The sequence below is a fragment of the Daphnia pulicaria genome, chromosome 6 (genome assembly GCF_021234035.1).
Source record: "Daphnia pulicaria isolate SC F1-1A chromosome 6, SC_F0-13Bv2, whole genome shotgun sequence".
In the NCBI taxonomy this organism is placed as follows: domain Eukaryota; kingdom Metazoa; phylum Arthropoda; class Branchiopoda; order Diplostraca; family Daphniidae; genus Daphnia; species Daphnia pulicaria.
Window position 1 is genome coordinate 9964001 of NC_060918.1, and position 22610 is coordinate 9986610.

The 22610-nt window shown below is 43.6% G+C and overlaps 1 protein-coding gene and 2 long non-coding RNA genes across 9 annotated transcripts; 2 read left to right on the forward strand and 1 right to left on the reverse strand.

Annotated features, from left to right (window-relative positions):
• The first annotated feature begins 1460 nt into the window (after positions 1 to 1460).
• On the forward strand, positions 1461 to 16238 carry LOC124343116 (protein sidekick-like). Of its 4 annotated transcripts, XM_046796227.1 has the most exons (33): positions 1461 to 2080; positions 4660 to 4758; positions 5637 to 5813; positions 5903 to 6119; positions 6391 to 6567; positions 6656 to 6864; positions 7096 to 7246; positions 7358 to 7485; positions 7809 to 7910; positions 8305 to 8424; positions 8524 to 8679; positions 8781 to 8907; positions 8975 to 9456; positions 9534 to 9715; positions 9791 to 9917; positions 10000 to 10131; positions 10214 to 10399; positions 10468 to 10664; positions 10745 to 10954; positions 11035 to 11289; positions 11357 to 11588; positions 11664 to 11963; positions 12080 to 12476; positions 12553 to 12685; positions 12743 to 12980; positions 13050 to 13217; positions 13300 to 13618; positions 13692 to 14083; positions 14383 to 14403; positions 14625 to 14782; positions 14874 to 15039; positions 15132 to 15460; positions 15522 to 16238. In XM_046796227.1, the coding sequence occupies exons 1-33, from the start codon at positions 2002 to 2004 to the stop codon at positions 15762 to 15764; spliced, it is 6609 nt and encodes a 2202-aa protein (XP_046652183.1). In that variant the 5' UTR covers positions 1461 to 2001; the 3' UTR covers positions 15765 to 16238. The 4 variants fall into 4 exon arrangements, with proteins under 4 accessions (XP_046652183.1, XP_046652184.1, XP_046652185.1 ...); XM_046796228.1 differs by lacking the exon at positions 14383 to 14403; XM_046796229.1 differs by lacking the exon at positions 7809 to 7910.
• Positions 16239 to 16970: 732 nt separating this feature from the next.
• Positions 16971 to 20076, forward strand: LOC124343390. Its single transcript, XR_006919206.1, has 10 exons — positions 16971 to 17245; positions 17346 to 17418; positions 17479 to 17624; positions 17704 to 17801; positions 17994 to 18143; positions 18206 to 18337; positions 18392 to 18605; positions 19025 to 19207; positions 19271 to 19539; positions 19629 to 20076. It is a non-coding gene; the product is annotated as an uncharacterized LOC124343390 (long non-coding RNA).
• Positions 20077 to 20162: 86 nt separating this feature from the next.
• On the reverse strand, positions 20163 to 22293 carry LOC124343391. Of its 4 annotated transcripts, none has more exons than XR_006919209.1 (6): positions 22137 to 22293; positions 21959 to 22072; positions 21748 to 21893; positions 21331 to 21495; positions 20725 to 20996; positions 20163 to 20635 (listed from the first exon to the last, which is right to left on the reverse strand). It is a non-coding gene; the product is annotated as an uncharacterized LOC124343391 (long non-coding RNA). The 4 variants fall into 4 exon arrangements; XR_006919210.1 differs by having other exon boundaries at positions 21977 to 22072; positions 22137 to 22292; XR_006919208.1 differs by having other exon boundaries at positions 21331 to 21492; positions 21963 to 22072; positions 22137 to 22291.
• Between the last annotated feature and the right edge of the window lie 317 nt (positions 22294 to 22610).

The window sequence follows — 22610 nt, forward strand, 5'->3', positions numbered from 1 at the left end:
ACACGCGCATTGACAAATATTCACGCCAAGTTCATTCGCAATTCGTCTGATGATTATACAACTCTCTCGAATTGCAATTGGGCGGCTGCCGCCATTGACATCCGAAGAGACCTTTAACTGCAAGTAATGAGAGCCGCCCGTTTTCACGAAGATTGGATACAGCAGCAGCAGCGGAGGAAGAAGAGCTCACGCACTTTTCCTTCATTTCTTCTCCCGTGAAAAGTAAAGATGGAAGACGCGACAGCTGGCTCTGCTGCCGATAAAGACGGCCATGACGAGCTTGATCCTGTACAGCATTATTTCATTTCAAAGGAAAAAAAAAACAAGCAAGCAAGCAGCAGAGCTTCTTCCATCCTTCGTTTCAAAACATCGGGACGAGGAGATAATGGCCAGAACCGGTTGCTGCCCCGCTGCCCCGACTAGTCAATTATACACTCAGTCTTTCTCTCTCTCTCTCTCTTCAAGCCTATATACACACACTCTCTTGTGCACTGTGTTGTGTGTATACTATACAAGCGTCTCCCCCCCCCCCTTCTTCGAGACTAAAAAACTTGCTTCTAATACTGGTATTTACGAGTGTGTTTGAAGAGGTTCAGGGCTGGCAGAGTTCCCGCACGTGCTCTCCACTTGAGGCCACCCCCTAGACAAAAGCTATGACTTGACTTTCAGTTTTTTCCCTCCCAATAGATGAGACACACACTGTGTCCTGTTTTCTGTTCAGAGTCTTGGGTTGTTAATGGTAAAAAACTATTCAACATTTTTTAAAGGTCTCGGCAAAGTAAAGAAAAGAAACGGTGAAGATAGAAATATCTCGGACCGACTTTTCGGTATGTGAGTCATTCCGGTGTGTGCGCTGGATGGCTCGCTGCCTCTTATCTCAACACCAACATAAAGACGCTCTGCCTATCTTAAGTCAATCTGTCACATAACATCTCGTTTCCTTTTTATTTTGAACGGAGGAAAAAATTTTTTTCTTTAACAACTTTCCTCACCCCTATAGCGAGAAAGATGTGCAATGAAAAATTCAGACAAATTTACACGCCCGCAGAGTCGAAAATTGGAATGCGGCTATTTTCACCATGGCATTAAAGATTTTATTTGCTTCATTTTCTTCCAAGAGCCTCTTTAAAAAACATATTGAAAGAAGTAGAGAATTGTTTTGTTTCAACATGGCCCGTCTGACTCCACGGTAGTTGCATTATCATCAAATGAAATGAGTCACATAAAGTATTCACCGATGAAAGCCACTTTGCCACTGCTATAAACCACCCCAGGCCAGATTCGTGTCTTCTCTATTTAGTTGGTTTAAAGAAAAAAAAAAGAAAATTCCTTTTTGAATTTCTAGTTTCCGTTCCGCCCCCCTAGGCTGCATTCCTAAAAAAAGGCAACGCTGTAAATTTTGTTCGTCTGCTTCACCAGGTGGCGCTGACGAAAGCTAGAAAACAGTCTGACGGCAGGGGCTCAGTTCGAGTTTGAGACGCGCGCGCATACTGTTGTGTTGTGTGTGCTCTTCTGCGGCCGTCTGGTGTTGCGGAATCTTCAATTATAGTCTAAGCGTGCTCACGATCGTGACTTGTTCAGTGTCAGCGTGACTCGAGTGTATGCAGGACGGTATTGGATGTCCGTGAAAATCCACGTTGGCCAGTGTGTGTGTGTGTGTGAAAGTGGTTGTTGAAGTCTCTTCGGCTCAAGTTCGCCCGTTCTATCGTTAGGGAAAGGAAGTTTGGATTTGGCCGCGGGCTACGGTCAGGTGTGACAGGGCCCCTCTTTCATTCGTACCACCACCACCACCCTCCTTTACCTTTGAGGGTTGTGAGAAAGACCGTGGGAAATGGTTTCTTTGTCGTCCGCAAGGCCGGAATGCTAACGTTTAGATGGAAGAAATGAAGCATTGGAATTGACTCGATTTATTTGATTGCATTATATTCCTATCGCCGAAGAGAGTGAGAGAAATCAAACAACAAGTTCGATCCAACAACAGGAGGAAAAACGACAACGAAAATGCCTCGCGTCAAGGCCCAACACCTGGGATTATTACCGAGTGTGTTGCTGCTGTTCCTTTGTCAACACATTTCGTCTGGTGAGGATTATTTCTGTTATTTTATTTTCCTAGTCTAGCTTTTTTCGAAATAACACGCATACTGTAGCCAAGAGTGAATGGAGAGCGTGTTCAAAAGCAGCGACGACATTCTTGTTAAGATTATTGTTGGTTTGGTACGTGTCTATTTCCAATGATGCATTGATTGGATTCATTCGAATTTATGGCCCTCGAGCCAAAATGGCGATCAAAGGAACTGGGCTTTTTTTCTCTCTCTCTCTCTCGTTCTCTAAAGGAAAAGCAGCAGCTATTCACATTTAGTGCTGTAAATCCGAATGTCGTGTCTCTTTGAATGCCAGCCCTCAATGCGGTGGGGTCCCCCAACGGTATACGGCTTCCGTTGTACACCAACCGCCCCCAGAAACTCTCTTCTCCATCCTTTTTTATACTAGAAAAATATATATAAATATATATATCTATCTATTTTTTTGAAGCTTTAGCCTTATCCTTCCACTTTTTGGTGAGCACCATGTTTTTCTTTCTCTTGAACGCGATATATACAAGGTCGGTCAAGTGGATCTTACACTTCAGACTCTGTCTGAATCATCTTTATCATTAACATTATCGACGCCGTTGTAAAAAGCTTCTTCTTCTTCTCCCTCAATCTCGACTACTTTCTCCGGATGCGCTTGCATTCCGCGTCGATAAGATGGATTACGGATGCAACCGTCACACGCAAACACAACACAAGACACGAAAGTCTGTAGAAACAAAAACAACAAAAAATTGTTTTCTTCTTCTTTCCTGTGGGATTGGTTGATAGGCCAGTCTCACTCAGTTTTCTTCACGGGACCGGAGGAAGAAAGGACCAAGAAGGAAATGGAATGGCATTTCTGCCGGAATATACCGGAACGGTTATCAGGGATTTCTCTCTTATTTTTTGTTTACGGCTGGATGGCGGAGTGAGAGGGAGAAACCATTGAGAAAACTTTGTTGTTTTTGGGTTTCCTAAAGCCCAATCATATAAAGAAAAAACAAGTCACCACCTGGCCCTCGACCACAAGAAGAAACACACAACTGCATATAAAAATGGAGGGAAAAAAGAAAAAGTTTGTGCGGTTTGAGCTTTGGCGTTCGTTCATCGTGAAGAGAAAGAGAGAAGGAGCAATATGCCGTGACCGAGTCAACTTTTTTGGGAGCCGTGATTTCTTCTAGGCAGCAGACTTGCTCTCCCTTTCGTCGACGTAGGTAGGAAGGAGATAATAACCTCAAAGATCGACGCCCTGAGGCCAAAGTCAAGGGCATTATTTGGATTCTTTTCGGGTTTCTCTTGACAAGCGAACGAATAAAAAAGAAACAACAACGAAGAAGAGGTAATGACGGGCCCCATGCAGCACTCACGGCTTCTTCCAATGGACAAGGTTAACGATTATACTTTTTTTTTCTTTCCCCCTTTATTTTCTTTTTGTTTTTTCTTTTTGAAAATCTTTATTTGTTTCGACTAAGAGACAAACCCAGCAAGGGCGGCAGCAGCAGCATAAGTCGACCTGATTCTCTCCTCTTTATCGTTTTGTTTGTTGTCTATGGAGCGGAAATGGAACCACTTTCCCAGCCCACAAAAGAAGGAGCTGCTAGAGCCGAAAAAAGAAAATAGTGTCGGGTTACCAGGAGAGTAGCAGAGAGAGAGAGAGGGTGTTTTGGGGACGAAGGGAATTGAATCGGGTAGTAGAGAGATCCATGTTTGATTGTTTCCAGTCCAGCCCTTGTGTGGGCATTGGAGGGAAAGTTCTGTTTTGTTTTCCTTTTATTTTAAACTCCCAAATGAATCGCTAATGAGCGGCAGTCAAATAAGATTATCATTCAGCCTAGCCTAGTAACGATCTCTTTTCGACTTTATATGGCCATCTGGAATCTAGTGGAACGAGATTGAATGTATAATGTAACTATAAAAAATAGAAGAAAAAAAGAGATGGATAGAGACTCGGGATTCGGACGGGTGGAGCCAGTCAAAATACTGCCCCGCTGAGTTTTCAAACTGCGCCTCCCCTTTCTCCTACTGCTCTAAAGTTCTTTCGACTTGTGGTGTGATTGATGGATCTCGACCATCTGTACATCAAGTTTTTGTTAACCGAGTGTGAACCAAGTTTTTAGACACTTTGAAAAAAATAAAAAAATAAAACGTCTAGCTCGTTATTCACGACCAGAAAAGACTTGCTTTAGATAGACTCACGCTCGGCACCAAAGCGCCTATAAGCTAAAAAGAGAGAGAGAGGAGAAAAAGTTGGGGCTTCTGGCGTTCCGGAAATAGGCTCTTGTTTTTACTTGTCGGCTCCTAAAAGGCTCCGGCGTCTTTTGTTTTTTCTTTTGACGAAAACCAGTACCCCCAGAGTTTTTGAAACATGCTAATCACATGTGTTGTTAGATACTTTTTAACGTTGAAAACGATAACCTTTAACAGTCATCGTGCTTACTGTGCATAGCTCTCCATGGCTGGGCTGATTGTGTTGCCTTTATCCGTATCGGTGTTGATGTACATTTTGATGTATCCTGTTACTCGCGTTCATTAAAGAAGTGTGTGTCTGAGAATTTGTATTTCTGATTTGTTTCCGTTTTCCCAACAGCGGACAACATGCAGTCGCCCCGTTTCGTCACTCAACCATCCGCTTCGGCGAGCATCGTCAGCGAAGGCCGGGCCAAATTCCTTCAGTGTCAAGCCGTTGGTGAGTTGCTACTTTTTCTTTCTTTTTCTCAACTTCACCATTTCCTATTTGAACCGAAATGCACTGCACCAAAAAGAGAGACTTAGCACTAACTAATCCATTATGCTGGGCCCTGCCGGCCCTGGCCCCGTCTCCCATCATTAGTGTCTTTTACCCCTCGACGTAACACGACACCACAGCGTCTGCCTTGTCTCTCCCGCTGGCTGCTGAATGACGTTTTCGAACCTGGTTGATACAACTGGAAATGATATTTTCGGGGTCGAATATTTTTCCTTTCACTATATTTCCCTCGTCGGTCTTGTGTGTATTTTGGTTGGATTTCATATTTTTGGGGGAAATTGGAAAGGGGGGGGGGGGTAATTTCACGCCCCGGTCGAAAAAAGCCATTCCCTCCCGGTTGTGTGTGTGTTGCATTGGTGCGTTATGCGTTGGCCGTGCTATTCAGCAGACAATAGTCTCGGGAGGGGCTGACGAGGCAGAGCTTGACCAGAAGTCCAGAACGTTGCCCCGAGGGCAGCAGGGTGAGAGATTATGGATTCCACCCCATGTTTACCCTACCAACTTCTTCTTCTTTTTCCATTTGAAAAAGCGGAAGGATTTCCGTTACCATCGGCCATATGCTGCTGTCACTCCCACATCATTTCCGGCTTCCCTCTACTTTCTCCAGCCAGTAGTTGTAGTACTACGACTACTGGATTCTCAAATTTCGTGTAATATTGGTCTGTCGTCTGCACTCTTATTCTCTGCAACCCCTCCGCTGTTGACTCTTTTTTCTTCTCCCCCGACCCCAACAATTGAAGTGGTGACGGATGATAAGCAAATTCACTTGTCTAATTCAATATGCGCTCGTTCTTTGCTTGTTCATTTTCCATCCCAAGGCTACCCGCAGCCGGAATACAGATGGATGAAAGATGGCTCCTTTCAGACGGAATTCTCATCGGAACCGGTTTACAAAATTCAGTCCATCCGACGCGAGGACGCTGGCGTTTACCAATGCGTAGCTCGTAACGCTGTCGGATCCATATTCAGCGAGCAAGTTCAAGTCCTTGTCGCCTGTACGTCACAACAATATCTCAGGATCGCGCAGACAACAATTGTCTTCATGAATTTGTTTTTCTCTTTTTCTTTCTCGTTGATGGGGTAGACATGAGTCCCTTTAGCGACCAGACGGAAACGTCGCTGACTATCCAGACAGGCGATGCCGCCGTCCTGGAAGTGCAGGCCCTAGAGTCTCAGCCCAAACCGGCCGTGACTTGGGAAGCTGAAGACGGAGCGCCGCTCTACGGACACAAATATGCCATCGGTCCTGATAACCAACTAGTTATCCTGTCGGCATCTGAAAGCGACCAGAAACTTTACCGGTAAAAGGGCCAACAAACCCCCCAAAAAACTATTCATTTTTCTCTTATTTTGTGGCTGCTCTTCTTTGAATTGCTGTTGACATTGTGGGTCTTATCTTATCGTCGAGAGATTATCCCATGTTTACCCAGTTGGGTGATGGGAGTAAACTCTGGCTAATGGCACCCTCCCCTGGAAATCAATTGAAATGTACCATGTTTTATGATTCTGATGAGGCCTATGATGATTGATTGATCGATTGTGTGTGTGCGTCTTGATATTGAAATCACGCAGGGCTCACGTAACAAACACGCAGCTGGGTCAAGAAGAGCTGAGCGGAGGAGTTCGATTAGTGGTTCGCGGTAATAGCGAAACCGATGACGTGCCGGCCCGCATCGTCATCGCGCCCCGAGATACGGAAGTGGTTCGCGGCTCTCCCGTCACTGAACTTCATTGCATAGCCAATGCCAGGTATGTGTATAGTATAGAAATATGGCTGTGTGGGTGGTTTACGACCCCAAAACTTTTGGAAATCTAATTATTCCGAATGCTGAACTAGGTCGCTGTATCACTTGGAAACCCTGTGGTTTAAAGATGATGAGCCAATCGAAAACTCTGGAGTTGGGCACACATTCAACGATTTATGGAATCGAACTCTCTCCCTGCTCAACGCCGATCCCAGCCATTCCGGCCGCTATAGTTGCAGAGTTTCCACCAAATCGCTGCGATCCGAACCCGTCACGGCCGGCGCCAACGTCACCATTCTTGGTAAGACAACAATAAAATGTTGGTGGCTGCTGCTGCTAGTGCAATTGTCTCGATTGTCTCGTCTTTTTCCCCCCCTTCTGGTAACGCCCCGAGCTTTGTTATTGTCATTCCCATTTTGGGCTACACGATTTGCCAGTTGTTTGTTTTTTGTTTCATCGCCATTTTCTTTCCTACGCCCAGGCTGAAGGTTGTTGAATTCTACGTATATCTTTTGTTTCCTTCTTATTTTAGAAAAACCCGTTCTTTTGGAGAAGGTATCATTGGAGACGTTGGGCGATTTCGGTCGGATCTCTTCGCTACCCTGCCGTGCCCGCGGAGTGCCCACTCCATCCGTCAAGTGGTACAGGAATGTCGTCGACGTGACATCCTTACCAGGGAACAAGTAAAGCTCGGCCCTTTGTTTATTTGCTGTTTTTATCGCCTAACCAAACTGCCCTGCGTCCTTCGCCATTACTGACCCAACGTCTGACGTTTTCGAATAATTTATCACCAGGTATTTTGTGGCGGAAGATGGATCGCTCAAGATCCAGAAGCTCGCCATGGAGGATGGCGGCATGTTCCAGTGCGTCGCATCCAATAGCGCCGGTCAAGCTACGGCTTACACATGGCTCAAGGTTAAAAGTAAGTCTTAACGAAACAAACAAAAGAAACCGAGAAAAGTTGTTTTTCAAGTCGCTGGATCATCATCCATTGTTGTCTGTCTGTATTTTAGTCCCCTTTGTTGTTTATTTTATTTATTTTTTGAAAAAATTTATTAGCGGTCTTTAGCTGTAGCTCAGCGATTGTGTCGCGCCTCATTCCACAGAAAGAAAACAAGATGAAACCCCATAATTATTAACCCCTTTGTGTCTCCGACATTCTACTAACTCGTTTTCTCTCCTCTCTGGGGGCGGCGCTTGTTTGTTTTGTTTGTCCGTCCTTGGTGGATCCTATTGTGCTTGCAGAAGATGAACGCGATTCGTTCAAACTAATCAACGTTGTCCGGTTACGACCAAACGATTTACCTGACCGAAGCAAGGAATCTGGGGGCTCGTCTCTTTTCTTTGGTAAACTAATCGACAACTAACAAAACAATTCTCGAAAATTATTTTCTTCCTCCTCCTCCTTCCCTCATAAAACTTTACTACGTACTTAACTTAGTTACTCTGCTACTAACTTCATTTAATTACCACATCTACTCTGCATTTATTTGACTCCTTTCCTGGTATTTTCTCTTTTTTTAAACATGACCGAATGAATCATGTCCTCTTAGTTAACGTTTTTCCGCGTCTGTCGTGTCCTCTTATGTCACATTTCGTTGGCTCAAACCGGAATTGGACGGATTTAATTGAGTTCGCCGTTCTCATTTGTTTTGTTGGTTTTCGTTTGTTTATTTATTTCCCATTTTTTTTGTTTTCCTCCCTCTTTTTTTCTGTTGCGGTCCCGTGTCACGTAACGTAGCCTCGGCTCCCGTCATGGAATCTCCGCCAGAAAACCGGACAGTCCGTGACGGCCGTGATGAAACATTTAGCTGCAAAGCAGGAGGAGCTCCCACTCCCAACATAACGTGGATCTTTAATGGTTAGTTTCTCTCGACATTGTCCACAAACGTATTCCAGCAATTCGTTTAATAGAATTTCCCCCACGTATGGCATAATTAACTTGGATTTTATCTCGCAGACACGACCGTCCTAGTACCCTCTGGCCGGGTTCAAATACTCGAGGACGGATCTTTGTTGATTGCCGCCGTGCGTGCCAATGATGCGGGAAAATACACTTGCATCAGAACAAACGAAGCCGGTAGTGTCGAGGATTCTGCCCTCCTCTCCGTCTTGGGTACGCATCAAGTGTGACAGTCGCGACCCCGCCCAGGATCGCATTCGGGAGGGAGGAAACGTTTTGATTTCTTTTGTTTTTTTCTTTTATTCCCCCGGCAGTGCGCACGCAAATCGTCCAACCACCAGTGGATACTCGAGTGATTCTTGGTCACGTGGCCACTATGCAGTGCAGGGTGTCTGGCGACTCGTCCGTTTCCTACAGCGTTCAATGGCGACATGAAAATAAGTAAATGCGTTTTTATAGCTCAATTTGTGGTAATTCCATAGCTCTAACTGATCCGGTTTGTTTTCAGGGTTATCGATCCGCTTCGCAGTCAGCGGATCCAAGTCCTTGCCGATGGCACTCTGCAGATTGCCGAGGCTAGGGCCTCGGATGTGGGTACCTACGCCTGTCACGTGACATCAGCCGGCGGAGACGACTCGCGAATTGCCAAGCTCTACGTTATCGAACTGCCGTATCCTCCGAACGGAGTGGCCGCCTCACGATTGGGCAACGGCAAAATGGTCAACGTCTCGTGGATCGCGGGATTCGACGGCAACAGTCCAATCTCCAAGTTTATCATCCAAAAACGCGTCGTACCCGTCACCGGCCCAATACCCGACACGGTTAACAGTTGGACAACGGAAATAGCCAACGTGTCGGCCGACGTTCGATGGATTGATTTACCCTCGCTCAAGGCCGCTGCTGCCTACCAATTCCGCGTCAGCGCCGTCAATAGCGTAGGGGAAGGCCAGCCGTCCGAACCGAGCAACAGAGTCACTCTACCGCAAGAAGGTATTTTAGAAAAATAATGGAAAAATTCATGTTTCGTGTTTCCTGATGGCTTTTTTTTGTTTTGACGAAATTGTCAGCTCCTTCCGGGCCGCCAGTGGGACTAGTTGGCTCGGCTCGCTCGGCCTCCCAAATTATGATTCAATGGCAGCCGCCCGACGAGGAGCACCGCAATGGAATGATTACCGGCTACATGGTGCGTTATCGCCTGCACGGCTACGGCGACAACAGCCCCTGGTCTTACCGCAACATAACAAACGAAGTAAAAATTACAATAAAAATTTTTTTTTTAAATTTTACTCACAATTTGTTTTTTGTTTGTGTTTTGTTCCAACAGAATCAACGGAATTATTTGATCGAGGATTTAATCACTTGGAAAGATTACGAAATTCAAATGGCTGCATTTAATCGCATAGACGTTGGAAAGTTTAGCAAATCCATCACGGTCAAGACTCGAGAAGGAAGTATGAATCAGAAAACCGCTTAACTATTTTCCCTTTATATGTGCCCCCTGGCCCGCTGACTCATGTTTTTATTTATTGCTAGCCCCTGAAGCGGCTCCCACTCAAGTGCGAGCGGAAGCCGTCAATTCGACCACCATTCGAGTGTGGTGGAAACCACCCGATCCTCAGCTGATCAACGGCATTAATCAGGGCTACAAGCTTCAAGCCTGGAGAGGTACAGTATTGAGTTTCATTCCATCTGAACAGTTTCCCATCCGTTGACTGAATTATTCACGAGCGGCTGATTTGTGGATTAGGTGATAATCAAGTGGCGGAGAAGACCGTCACAGTTCCACCCAGTCCGTTTGATCCATTGGCGGAGCAAACTGCTTTGGTGGATGGCGTCCAGAAATATACCGAATACCAGATAACGGTCCTCTGCTTCACATCGCCGGGCGACGGGCCACACAGCGGTCACGTGACAGTCAAAACCGCCGAAGATGGTAACCGACCCTTGTGTAGCAGCTCTCTATTATAATCGAATCATCTTAACCGCCGAGTCTTGTTCTAGTTCCGGATGAGGTGTCTAGCCTCCGCTTCGACGAGATCAGCGATCGTTCCGTCCGCGTCTCTTGGTCTCCGCCCGAAAAAGATAACGGCAAGTTGACGGGTTACACTGTTCGCTGGTCTGTCAAAGACATGCCGCATACCCTCAAAGTGAAAAACGTCACCGGAGATGTTTCCAGCCTAGTCGTCAACAGCCTACAGGTAGACAGCTTGCCTTTTCCATTACCAAAATTTTGTTTTCTTTACTCATTTTGTTACTTTTCTCGCCAATAAAATTACAGCCAACGACACACTACACTTTCGAGGTAGCCGGTTGGACCAGCAGCGGCATGGGTGCTATTAAAACAGCTACAATTCAATCGGGTATCGAACCGGTTCTGCCAGGAGCTCCGACAAGACTAGCCGTTTCCAACATTGAAGCCTTCTCTGTCGTTCTCCAATTCACGCCGGGCTTCGATGGCAATTCTTCGGTCACCAAGTGGACAGTTCAGGTAAAGATCCATTAGCAACGTCCTTGTTTTTCCTCTTTTGTTTTTATATTATTCCGTACTTCATTACTCGGGACCATTAGGCCCAGTCATTACGTAACAGCACGTGGGACACGATTTGGGAGGTGACCGATCCAGAGGCAACCACACTAACTGTTAGTAACTTGACGCCGTTCATGGAGTATGCCCTTCGCCTTGTGGCTAATAATGTAGTAGGGCCTTCGCCGCCGTCGGAGCCCACTAAACGTTTCCAAACTATTCAAGCTCCTCCGTCGCACGCTCCATTTAACGTTACCGTACGGGCTGTCAGTGCCACTCAGCTGCGTGTCAGATGGACGGTAAGACTTAACTTATCTCTTATGTAACGAAATGGCATATGAAAGTCAACATCTTTTTCATGCGTAGCCTTTGCAACAAATTGAATGGTACGGCGTGCCCCGCGGTTATAACGTCTCGTACCGTCGGGCAAACGCCGATACGCCTCTCGACGCCGTCAGCATCGAAGACCATAACGCCAACTCCTTTGTTCTGGAAGATCTGGAGGAGTTTACCATTTATCAGGTTATCGTTCAGGCGTATAACGATGTTGGCACGTCACAACCCAGTCCGCCGGCTACCGAACGCACCCGAGAAGCCAGTAAGTGTTTTAGTGGCTCAATTTGATCTTTGACGGTCGTGAACTTTAACACCGATTTTCATTGTTCTCTTAAAGCTCCGAGTTCGGGACCGAAGACTGTTTCGGCTAACGAAACATCATCGACGACGATCGTGGTGCGTTGGAACGAAGTTGACCTCCTCCACCGCAACGGCATCATCGAGGGCTATAAAGTCTATTACGGAGCGCTCAACGTGCCCTTCCGCTACAAGAAGGTGCCGAGCAACGCCACTTTCACGACCACGCTAACGGAACTTCGCAAGTTCACCCAATACTCGATCCAAGTTTTGGCTTACACTCGCATTGGAGACGGAGTCCTTTCCGTGCCGCCGATCGTTGTTCAAACTATGGAGGATGGTAATAATTATCTCATCGAATATTGATTTATTTCCCCTCCCCTCCCCCCCCCCCCCCCCACCACCACCACCAAAAGTCGAGTTGGTAATAAAGCTAAACTACTTGCTCTGTTCTAGTTCCTGGCGTGCCGTCAAATGTGTCGTTTCCCGACGTGTCCTTCTCGAGTGCCCGTGTCATTTGGGACGTTCCAGCCGAACCGAATGGCGAAATTCTTGCTTACCGGGTGACATATTTCATCGACTCGACACAGGCGACAAATACGAGCAAAGAGTTTTCTCCGTCGGACCGAACTTACCGCGTCACCAATCTGGAAGCAGAGCAGTTTTATATGTTCCATATTGCGGCCAAGACGTCGCTGGGCTGGGGCCAAGCCGCCCGGGCGCTAGTCTACACGACCAACAGCCGCGATGCTCCTCAGCCTCCGTCAGCACCGCACGTCAGCCCCTCACAAATTCAAAGTCAACAAATCACGTTTAGTTGGGCTCCTGGAAGAGACGGCTTCGCTCCGTTGAGGTATTAATGTTCATACAAGACTCGCTTTTTGGCCAGTGCTATTTTGAAGCTAAACATATTGGATGGGTGGCTGTAGATATTACACTGTTCAATACCGAGGAGACTCCAGTGGGCCGTGGCAGACGGTTAATGAACGTGTAGAGCCCACCGTTACATCCTACACTGTACACGCATTGAAACCATTTACTGCTTATCAATTCCGGATCCAGGTAAATTTATTTAATTATGTTAATTTTCATAATTTAAAATGTATTTATGTTTTATAGGCTATCAACGATATCGGTCCGAGTGGATGGAGTTCAGAATCGGAAGTAGTTCGAACACTACCCGCCGCCCCAGCTTCCGGCGTTGCTTCCGTGAAGGTGATTCCGATTACCACAACGAGCGTGCGAATAGTGTGGCATCCGTTGAGTGAGGATGCCTGGAACGGTGACGCCCACACGGCAGCCTACCGAATCGATTACCGTCAAATCACCGATTTCCCCACACCTGCGCTCCTTCAAGGTTGTCGAGTTTGTGGTATTTTAATTAAGAAATCAAGACACTGACCGCTGTTTACTTTCATCCCAACAGGTGGTGGTCAAAAGGAAGAAATCTATGATGGAAAGGCATCTCAGATGATATTGAACGACCTTGTCCGTGATAGGAATTACGAAATAATCGTCACTCCCTTCAACTCTCAAGGGCCGGGTCCTTCTTCTTCCCCAACCACCGTTTACGTAGGCGAGGCTGTACCTACCGGTGTGTAAACAAATTTTCATAGGCGATTCATATTTTAAAAGCGGAAAATTGACGAAACCAATCCATCTTTTTCTGGTTTCAGGTGAACCACGCGAAGTGGCTGCTATCGCCACGTCGCCTACGGAAGTGCGGCTGACGTGGGTGGCGCCTTTGGCCAGCCAGCAGAACGGTGATTTGCTTGGCTACAAGATCTTTTATTTGGCAACGAGTCAAACCATTGACAAAGAAGAGATGGAGGTTGTGCCGGCTTCTCACGTAGCACACTCGTTGCCGTTCATGGACATGTTCACTGAATATCGCATACAAATCGTGGCCTTCAATCCAGCAGGCGACGGTCCACGATCTGTTCCAGTTACTGTTCGCACCTTACAGGGAATTCCTGGGAGCCCTGGATCTTTAAAGTGAATATCTTGTTGCACTACCTTACTTGTTATCCAGCGATAACTAATTTATAATCTCCACATTTTTCAACAGATTCAGCGACATTACGATGAACAGTTTGAAGGTGAGCTGGGAAGAACCCAAACAGCCCAATGGAGAAATCACTGGCTATGTAGTGACTTACGAAACGGCCCAACAAGATGAGACTTTCAGCAAGCAAGTCAAACAGAAAGTCACAACTACCTGGCTAGTGGTGGCCAATCTAGAAGAGGAGGTCACCTACTACTTTTCCGTTCGAGCATCCACCTTCGATTTGGGACCACCGGCCACTGGTAATGTAACTACTGGACCGCAAGAAGGCTCACCTGGACGGCCGAAAGATCTTTTAATCGCTCGAACTACTTCGTCCGTCAATTTGCAATGGGAAAATGGGCCAGCCGGTAAAGGCCCCATCGTTGGTTACTACATTGAAAGCCGAAAGAAAGGTAAAACCATTTTTCTAGCTCGACATTTTATAAATAAAGCTCTGGTGGTGGTGGCAGGTGGTGGTAGTAGTTCAACATGCTTAATATTTCTGAAATTCTAGCTTTGAATAACTCATCTACGAGTTGCACAAGGCTTGATGAGAATTCATATTCTACATAGAATCATAAACTTGGCTTCGTGATGTTCTTTATTCCAGTAGCAATCTATCCTTCTTTTCTTTTTATTTATGGTTTCCGTATTCCGTCCTCTATAAATCCCTACTCCTTGCCCATTTTCACTGTTGTCGTCAATGACGCAGTGGTGGCGGACTGGCAAATCAGTAAGTATTATTATGGATTTTTTCTAATTGATTGTAGCGTCCATTGTGTCGTAAACGTTTGGCGGTTCTAACAATCTCCTTGTGGCACTTGTCTCTTTCATTTTATTTCTCAAACGATTGCTCTTGTAAACCGCATGCTAGCTTCAACACCTATTGAATGCTCGACTCTCTTCTTTTGATAAAAGATTCATTTAATTCAACGTGCTTTAATCAATTTCCAGAAGAAGATCAGTGGCAAACGGTAGCACGCACTGATCAAGGCCCAATGCGAGAGTACAGCGTCTCTTATCAGAATCTGATGCCTTCGTCATCGTATACTTTCCGTATCGTAGCTTACAACAAATTTGGCATCTCCTATCCAGTCTACACTCACGATCCGGTAAGTCTGTGCTTTTTTTTTTAAACAAACGTTTGTTCTTTTCAGTCGATTGAATTCCTAAGTAATCCTAATTTTATTATCCCTTTCACAGTTTCTTACACCCAGCAAATTGTACTTGGAATACAGTTACAGTACCCACCAAAAGCCGTTTTATCACCAAACGTGGTTTTTGGTGACACTAGCTGCCGGCTCAGTAGTGATTATAACCTTGCTTGTGGCTGTTTTGTGCGTCAAGAGCAAAAGCTACAAATATAAACGTAATTTTATAATCCTCAACACGCATATTGTGGAACTTTGTATAATCGATTTTTTCTCTTCTTGTTTTATTATTTAAAAATTCTTGTAACAGATGAAGCTCAAAAAACTTTAGAAGAATCGCTGACCAATGAAGAAATGGGTTTTGCTTTTGAAATGCGGCAGTCAAAACGAACGGGTACAATTGGAAGGAATACGCTTAGTCGTCGCTCGGTTGCTGGTTCCGTTGGAGTGCTCGGCGGCGGAACACTAGGCGGTGCTTCAGCCGGGCCGTCTGTGGTCGGTAAACCACCTCCGCGACCCGCACCCTCTTCTGTCGCTTACAACAGTGACGACGAAAGCGCTCGAGGGGGTTACGATGAAAACCCCGACGATAGCAGTCTTACAGAAAAGCCATCGGAAATCAGTTCGACTGATTCTCAGGTATAATTATCATGTTAACAGACTTGTTTGAAAACCAACCATAAACACTGTCACATTTTAGGGATCTGAGAGTGAGCCAGAGAGTGAACGAGGTGAACCGCACTCATTCGTAAATCACTACGCCAATGTAAACGATACTTTGCGGCAATCATGGAAAAAACAACGACCTGTCAAAAATTATACTTCGTTTACTGACTCTGAACAAGAGGGGTCTACTGTAGTCAGCCTCAATGGCGGACAAATCGTTATGAACAACAAAGCTAGAAGTAGAGCACCCTTACCGGGGTTCTCTTCTTTTGTGTAGTTTTTAAATTGATATTTTTTTAATGAAAAGTTTGACTTTGGACCTTTGATATAAAAATTGTACTGACTCAAAATGCGACGGATGTCGGAAGCACTCGAATTTTCAAGGTTTTTCTGTTTAACCGCATAGTAAAGTGCTTCTCGTCTCACCTCACAACTTCTCAGTCGAACACGAGCCGCAAACTTGACTTAACTTCTACATCACACAATTTAACGTGAGCTCCCATTTTATGGCGAATTGTGATCCAAGTGTCCGTATATTTTGTAAAAAGAAATTGTTTGTACCAAATCGTCCATCGATTTAGTGCCTCTATTTGTCTAGTATCAAACTGCCTTTTTGAATCGTTCAACATCATCCCTCATTTGAACTGTAATTCACTCTTGGGTGAACGGTTGTTTTTTTTTTCTTGTGTGTGCGCGTGGTGGTTGTATGTCGATGATGTTGCAGCTAAATTATATGATCTCTTTCACTCAATCGTTTTATTATTTCATTAGACAAAGCAGACGAAATTTTCCTTCCGTTATTTATTTGATTAAGGTTCGCACTTTGCAGTTCACACTTCCTCATGGTCGGTATAATAACATCTTTTTGATTTTTGAAGCTGCAGCATAGTACGGCCTCTTGGAAGTAAGGTAGTAAAGAACTCCTAGTAAAGGAGTTCTATTTAAAAGGACATTTAAAATATTTAAAATACAATGGAGTTCTACTTTAGGGCATGAAAATATTTTTAAAATCGTTGGAGTTCTATTGTCGGACATGAAAATAATTAAAAACATTATATTTGAAGTTCTATTGTCGCGTCAAGTGGAGTTCTACTGTCAGGCACTGTGAGTTCTATTGTCGGGTATTTTTAATAATATTCAAAAAGGAGTTCTTATGTCTTTGGAGTTCTACTGTCGCATACAAACATTTTTTTTTAATTAGTTAGATATTGGGGTTCTATTGTCGGTGGAGTTCTACTGTCAGCAACCCCAATAGGATAGCGCAACGTTAGACTTCACTACAGCGCCTAGCGGCCTGACTTAAGTTCAGCATAGTCATAAAGAGAGGCTCAGTGGTAGGATTAGATTAAGATTAGAGATTCAGGTATGATGTCTAAATTTAAAAAAATTGTGTTGTGTGTCACAAAACTAAATTGCGTTTCGGACTTGGATTGTCAGAGGTGTCCAATAGATGGCGTAGACGTAGGTGTGGTTTTTCATGTGATCTTGTGATGGCTGATTGTCGAGTGCTTGTCGAAAGTTTTCATATTTTTCCATGAAAATTAACGATGAATTCAAAGTTTATTCAAGTTTATTTCTGTGCAACTTGTTTGCGATGTGATTTATTCCGTATGTGTGTTGGATCAACTTTCATATATCTTATTTTAACTTGTAGGAAGGAACGCCAAAGGCAACTAGCCTAGACAACATCAATTTTAGCTACCATCAATTTTTTCATAAAATTGTCGTTCAGTTGAATGCTTCATGCTGTTAAAACAGGTAAAAACCGATAATAGCTTAGTCACACAATTTTGTGACCTCTTTACATTCTTAGTTAATATTCATCGTAATTATCTGGAGTTTCTGTTGATGATGGTAGGTCACTACCCCCAGTGTGGACACTTGTTGTTTTTTCTGAACATGTTTTCTACAAATAATGCATTGACAAACAAGTATTGTTCTTCCTTCAAAGATTTTTAACTTTTATTTGATGGTGTAAACTTTATTTTCAGTCATAGAGAAAGCTATGGCAACATAATCAAGGCCATGGGCAATCTTCAGGTTTATTGCAGCAACTTAGGGGAAGTCACATGAAAAGATGTAGGGCACATGTACCAACATGTGATGTATTTTTCTGGATGTTTTACTCAAGCAGTAGGTATTAGCAATTAACTTTAGTTTATTGCATCAATGTTTTAATATTTATTGAAATATATCCTTTAAATTTGACATGACAGTTTGATGCCAAAGATAGTTTGAACTCTAAATCAAATACAGATAACTGTTGCTGCCTTACAGCCACAGGCAGGAAAATTATTCTTTTCTTCAGAAAATTGTAAGTTTTATTTTTTGTCTGGACCCCCATATCAGATTCATTTGTCTGTGATGTGTATCTAAATATTCATTTTTCGTGAGTCGTGATGTTAAGCTTCGGAAACAGAGTTAGGAAAGTCCAAAATCCATCCGATCCATCCGTTCCGTACAGTCAAACGTGGTAATCGTAAGGGAATCTTTTGGCTGTCGGTAGGTGGCTAAAATGGATTGTCCCCCAGCCACCAGGTGGCCCGAGTGTCTTCGTGAGGACGAAATATTTGCCATTTGTTTCCGAGACGCCCGAGACGCTGTCCAAATTCATTGCGGTATTGCGGTGTCTTTCTACATTTTCAGCCATGAAATGGTAATGCTAGTTTGGATTTCTTAAATTTTATTTATCTTAGACGTTTCTTTCTGAATTTACAGGCAATCTGGCATATAATTTTACTTGGCCAAATAATGTGACGACGTGGGTCAAAACTGCTGTCCAATGTCGGCCATTGTTAGCTGTACCAATACGTCTCATCTCGTGCAGAAGCACTTCAGACTTCAGAGGTAGTAAAATAATGCTGTTGATCAATTTCCCTGCAATAATTCAATAGGTTTTATTAGTTGATGTCCAGGTTTGGAGAAGGAGATCCCTTTGCTCAACTGTTGCAGAAATTGAGAACACGACAAAATCCGAGCTTCATGGCTGTTGCATCATCAACATGGTTTTGTTGCAGCCAGCTGGTGAAAGATTTGATCAAGTCAAGTTTAGCTGCTGCATGCAGTTTATCTACCTGGTGTTATCCCATGTGCCACTGCAGGAAAACTTCTGAAATTGGTAATTTTATTGATATTATTGGTTGAACATGGGAAGTCTTGTGGTTATTTGTTTGATTTCTAAATTTTTTAATCAATTGACAAATTTGAAATTAGACAAAATTGTAGAAAATTAGGGGTAATATTCTTCCTTCCAAATAATTGTTTTTGTTGAAAGATAGCCACATTGTTGGTCAGCTTCCACCAAGTTTTTTTTGTTTTTTTTTTTCAATTTTCTTCCAATAAAAACTATAAGAAAAATTCCCACTCAATATTACCAAGTTGTTATAACATATTGGAAGTAGATGTACAGAATTCTTTCCTGGTTTCTTTTTCAATTTAAATTAATTTTTCATTTTAAATTAAGTAAATTTTATTATTGGTACCCTTTTTTCACATTTCAAAATGTAATTGATTCATTAATTTTCTTTTGTTTTGTAGGAGTTCATGGTCAGTTTGATGTCTGAGCTGTTTATGGTGTTGCTGTTTGGTGTACAGTGGTTTTGCAGTCCCTTTCCAGTTGAGAGATGCTCTGAAGCAGATTTTCAGTTCAACATCACACTTAAATGTGTTTATTGGCTGCATTTTGTCGATATGTAACTTGCTACCTGTACCGGCGTTGAGGTAATGATTGATGTTTTGTTTAGTTATGGACTTTTTTAATTAAAATTTCTATTCTTTTTTCAGTTCAATCGTTTGATCCATTGGTGAAACTGAGGTTGCTGAAATTCAAGAATCGTCAATAAATTATGTATGTGCGGCGTAATTATGCTTGTGCGGACTTGCAGTTGAACATCATACTTAAATGTGTCATTTGCCTATGTCGGTGTCCATGCAGTCTATGCAGTGTTGAACTGCTGTGCCAAATAATCAATGTTGCCTGATGGCTGTCGGGCTTATTTTATCGGCAGCATTTTGTCGATATGTCGTCTCTTGCTACCTTTACCGCCGTTGAGGTAATGCTTGATGTACAGTTTCCGTGCAGGATACTGTACAGTCTCATTTAATTATTGATTTTAAGTTAATATCACCGTTTTCATTTCAGTTGATTTGTTTGCCGCCGTTCCTTAGACTTGAAACACCGGTGAAACTAAGAAGACGTTGCTGAAATTCAAGATTGATCAATAAATTATGTAGATAAATTACAAGTGCATATCTGGGCTCCCTTCTTCAGTGGCCCCGTTTCCCTAAATAACCACTAACCAACGCCCGCCGGTGGTCACTCACTCGCTGCGACAACCAGGAGGAAGGGAGATGTTTGGTCGAACGGGGACTTGCAAGGCGCATGATTCGATGAAATCTGTTGGAGGGTCATGAGTCTAAGCCGGAAGCCTACTATGACACACTGCTCTCATAATAACTGCTCCTCAGCTCTCTTCGCTCTTTTTCCGGTTTCTCTTAACCATGGCCGGGTAATCTCCCTGGTCGAGTCAGTCGGGCAGTGTCTTCCCCTGCTTAACTGGCAGCAGTTTGGACCGGACGGTCCATTTATTGAATTATTTATTACATATATACAAAAAATAAACACATACAAACTATACTTTTTTCATAATTTATTTTACGTAACAAGTACGATATAGACATATTAAAAAATAGTTTATTTATTAAACAGACCGACCGGGTTCAAATTGCTGCCAGTCAAGCAAGGGGAGACACTGCCCGACTGACTCGACCAGGGAGATTACCCGGCCATGGTTAAGAGAAACCGGAAAAAGAGCGAAGAGAGCTGAGGAGCAGTTATTATGAGAGCAGTGTGTCATAGTAGGCTTCCGGCTTAGACTCATGACCCTCCAACAGATTTCATCGAATCATGCGCCTTGCAAGTCCCCGTTCGACCAAACATCTCCCTTCCTCCTGGTTGTCGCAGCGAGTGAGTGACCACCGGCGGGCGTTGGTTAGTGGTTATTTAGGGAAACGGGGCCACTGAAGAAGGGAGCCCAGATATGCACTTGTAATTTATCTACATAATTTATTGATCAATCTTGAATTTCAGCAACGTCTTCTTAGTTTCACCGGTGTTTCAAGTCTAAGGAACGGCGGCAAACAAATCAACTGAAATGAAAACGGTGATATTAACTTAAAATCAATAATTAAATGAGACTGTACAGTATCCTGCACGGAAACTGTACATCAAGCATTACCTCAACGGCGGTAAAGGTAGCAAGAGACGACATATCGACAAAATGCTGCCGATAAAATAAGCCCGACAGCCATCAGGCAACATTGATTATTTGGCACAGCAGTTCAACACTGCATAGACTGCATGGACACCGACATAGGCAAATGACACATTTAAGTATGATGTTCAACTGCAAGTCCGCACAAGCTCCATTTCAGCGCATGTCTCAACTGGAAAATGACAGCAAAACCACTGTACCCCAAACAGCTCAAACATAAAACTGACCATGGAAACCTACAAAGCAAAAGAACATAAATGAGCCAATACAAATTTGAAAAAAGATACAATAATGATTTACTTGAGATGTAGACTAAACTAGAGAAAACGAAATCAATAAGATGATCAAAGATGTCATTTCAAGTTTTTAAAAAGAAAAACAATTTCTGTTATGTTTCATCAACAAAAGTTTACAACTCTTAACAAGCATTTTGCACAAAAACACTTAGTTAGAAGCCCTAATTGAGATGTCACTTGTCTAATTGTCTTCGACATCAACAACGAAATGCTAACCTACTAACTTCGCCACCTAGTGGACACAATTTTACGCGACAAGTGACAGATATTTTACGATAAACGAACGACTGAACGGTCCATAGTTAAATGAACGAACGACACCAGCACCCCAGTCTGCATGCAACAGCTCACCACACCATTCTCCAACTGGCTGCACAAAATTCATGTACATGTTGGACTGCAACAAAGAGGCTCAGACTTCAAGGGGCTGTTAATCCTACTTGGGAAAAAAAACTTTATTACTGTCAGAAAACAAAGTCATGTGCAACATAAGAAAATAAAAGAAGCATAATTAAACTAAGCTATCTCTAAGAATTACTTTTACAAACACTACCAAGGAATAAACAGTTAGCAAGCTTTTAAAACAGTCTTAACTGAAAAGTCAACAGATATAAAGCAAAGAGCCAAAGAGCTAGTCATCAACAACTTTAATGTGTAGCCTTACTGCAAAAAAGTTGATCAAAGTAATTACTTTAAATTCTTCAGAAGTGTTTCAGTGTGTGACGAAAGCTACAACTGGTACAGGTAGCTAATGTAAGAGCAAAACCTTTCGCCAGCTGGCTTCAACAAATCCATGAGCACTTCGGACTGCAATGAAAAAGCCCAAACTTCACCATGCTGTTAATAGAAAAATAGAAACATGATTATTATCAGAAACAATGTCATCAACTTACTAAATGAACCAACATGATCACATTTACTGTTCTGAAGCGTACAGCCGGTACGTGCAGCTAGAGACCACATGATAAGATGAAATTGCCAAGTATAAATTGTAGGCTGTAAATGCACATGTAAATCTGTAAATGCACCACACAAAAAATTTACATTTAATAGCCTTAAATGAATACAAGAAGAAGTTACCATTTTTATGGCGAATAAGGCTAGGGGAAATAAGTTGAGTTTTGAATTATGTCGCCTGACAGTACCCGAAGAGGCTGGCGTAAGACTCATAGCAGCCAATGCAGCCTTATTGAAAGTAACGCCGCCGAGCCAAGAAGAAGGTAGAGTCTAAAGGGCTACTGGGCTAGCCTACGCCCAACAACTGAAGACAAATCTAGCCACAAGATGTCCTCAGCAATAAACCAGAGCTATAGAATACTGGTACCGCCACTCATATGGCGAGCTTTTCCATTGCTTTTTTTCTCTGGAAGTGAAGCCTGCTTGCCTGCCCTGCTCCTTAGCTATAAGCGCCACGGCGGGTGTGTGGGGAAGTAGGGTATGGTAATGGGAATGGAAATGGAGTGGAAAAGTGGAGGATGTGGCAAGGAGCGAAATCGATATCTTAGCTCCGATTTTCACTATCGATTCGTAAAGTTCGTCAGCCCTAAAGAAAAT

Bases quoted from the DNA above. Each gene is read 5' to 3' on its own strand.
- LOC124343116 (XM_046796227.1), top strand. From the start codon at position 2,002: ATGCCTCGCGTCAAGGCCCAACACCTGGGATTATTACCGAGTGTGTTG. The intron at 9,918-9,999 runs GTATGAATCAGA...ATTTATTGCTAG, and splicing joins GGTCAAGACTCGAGAAGGAA to CCCCTGAAGCGGCTCCCACT. The intron at 13,619-13,691 runs GTGAATATCTTG...ATTTTTCAACAG, and splicing joins GGGAGCCCTGGATCTTTAAA to ATTCAGCGACATTACGATGA.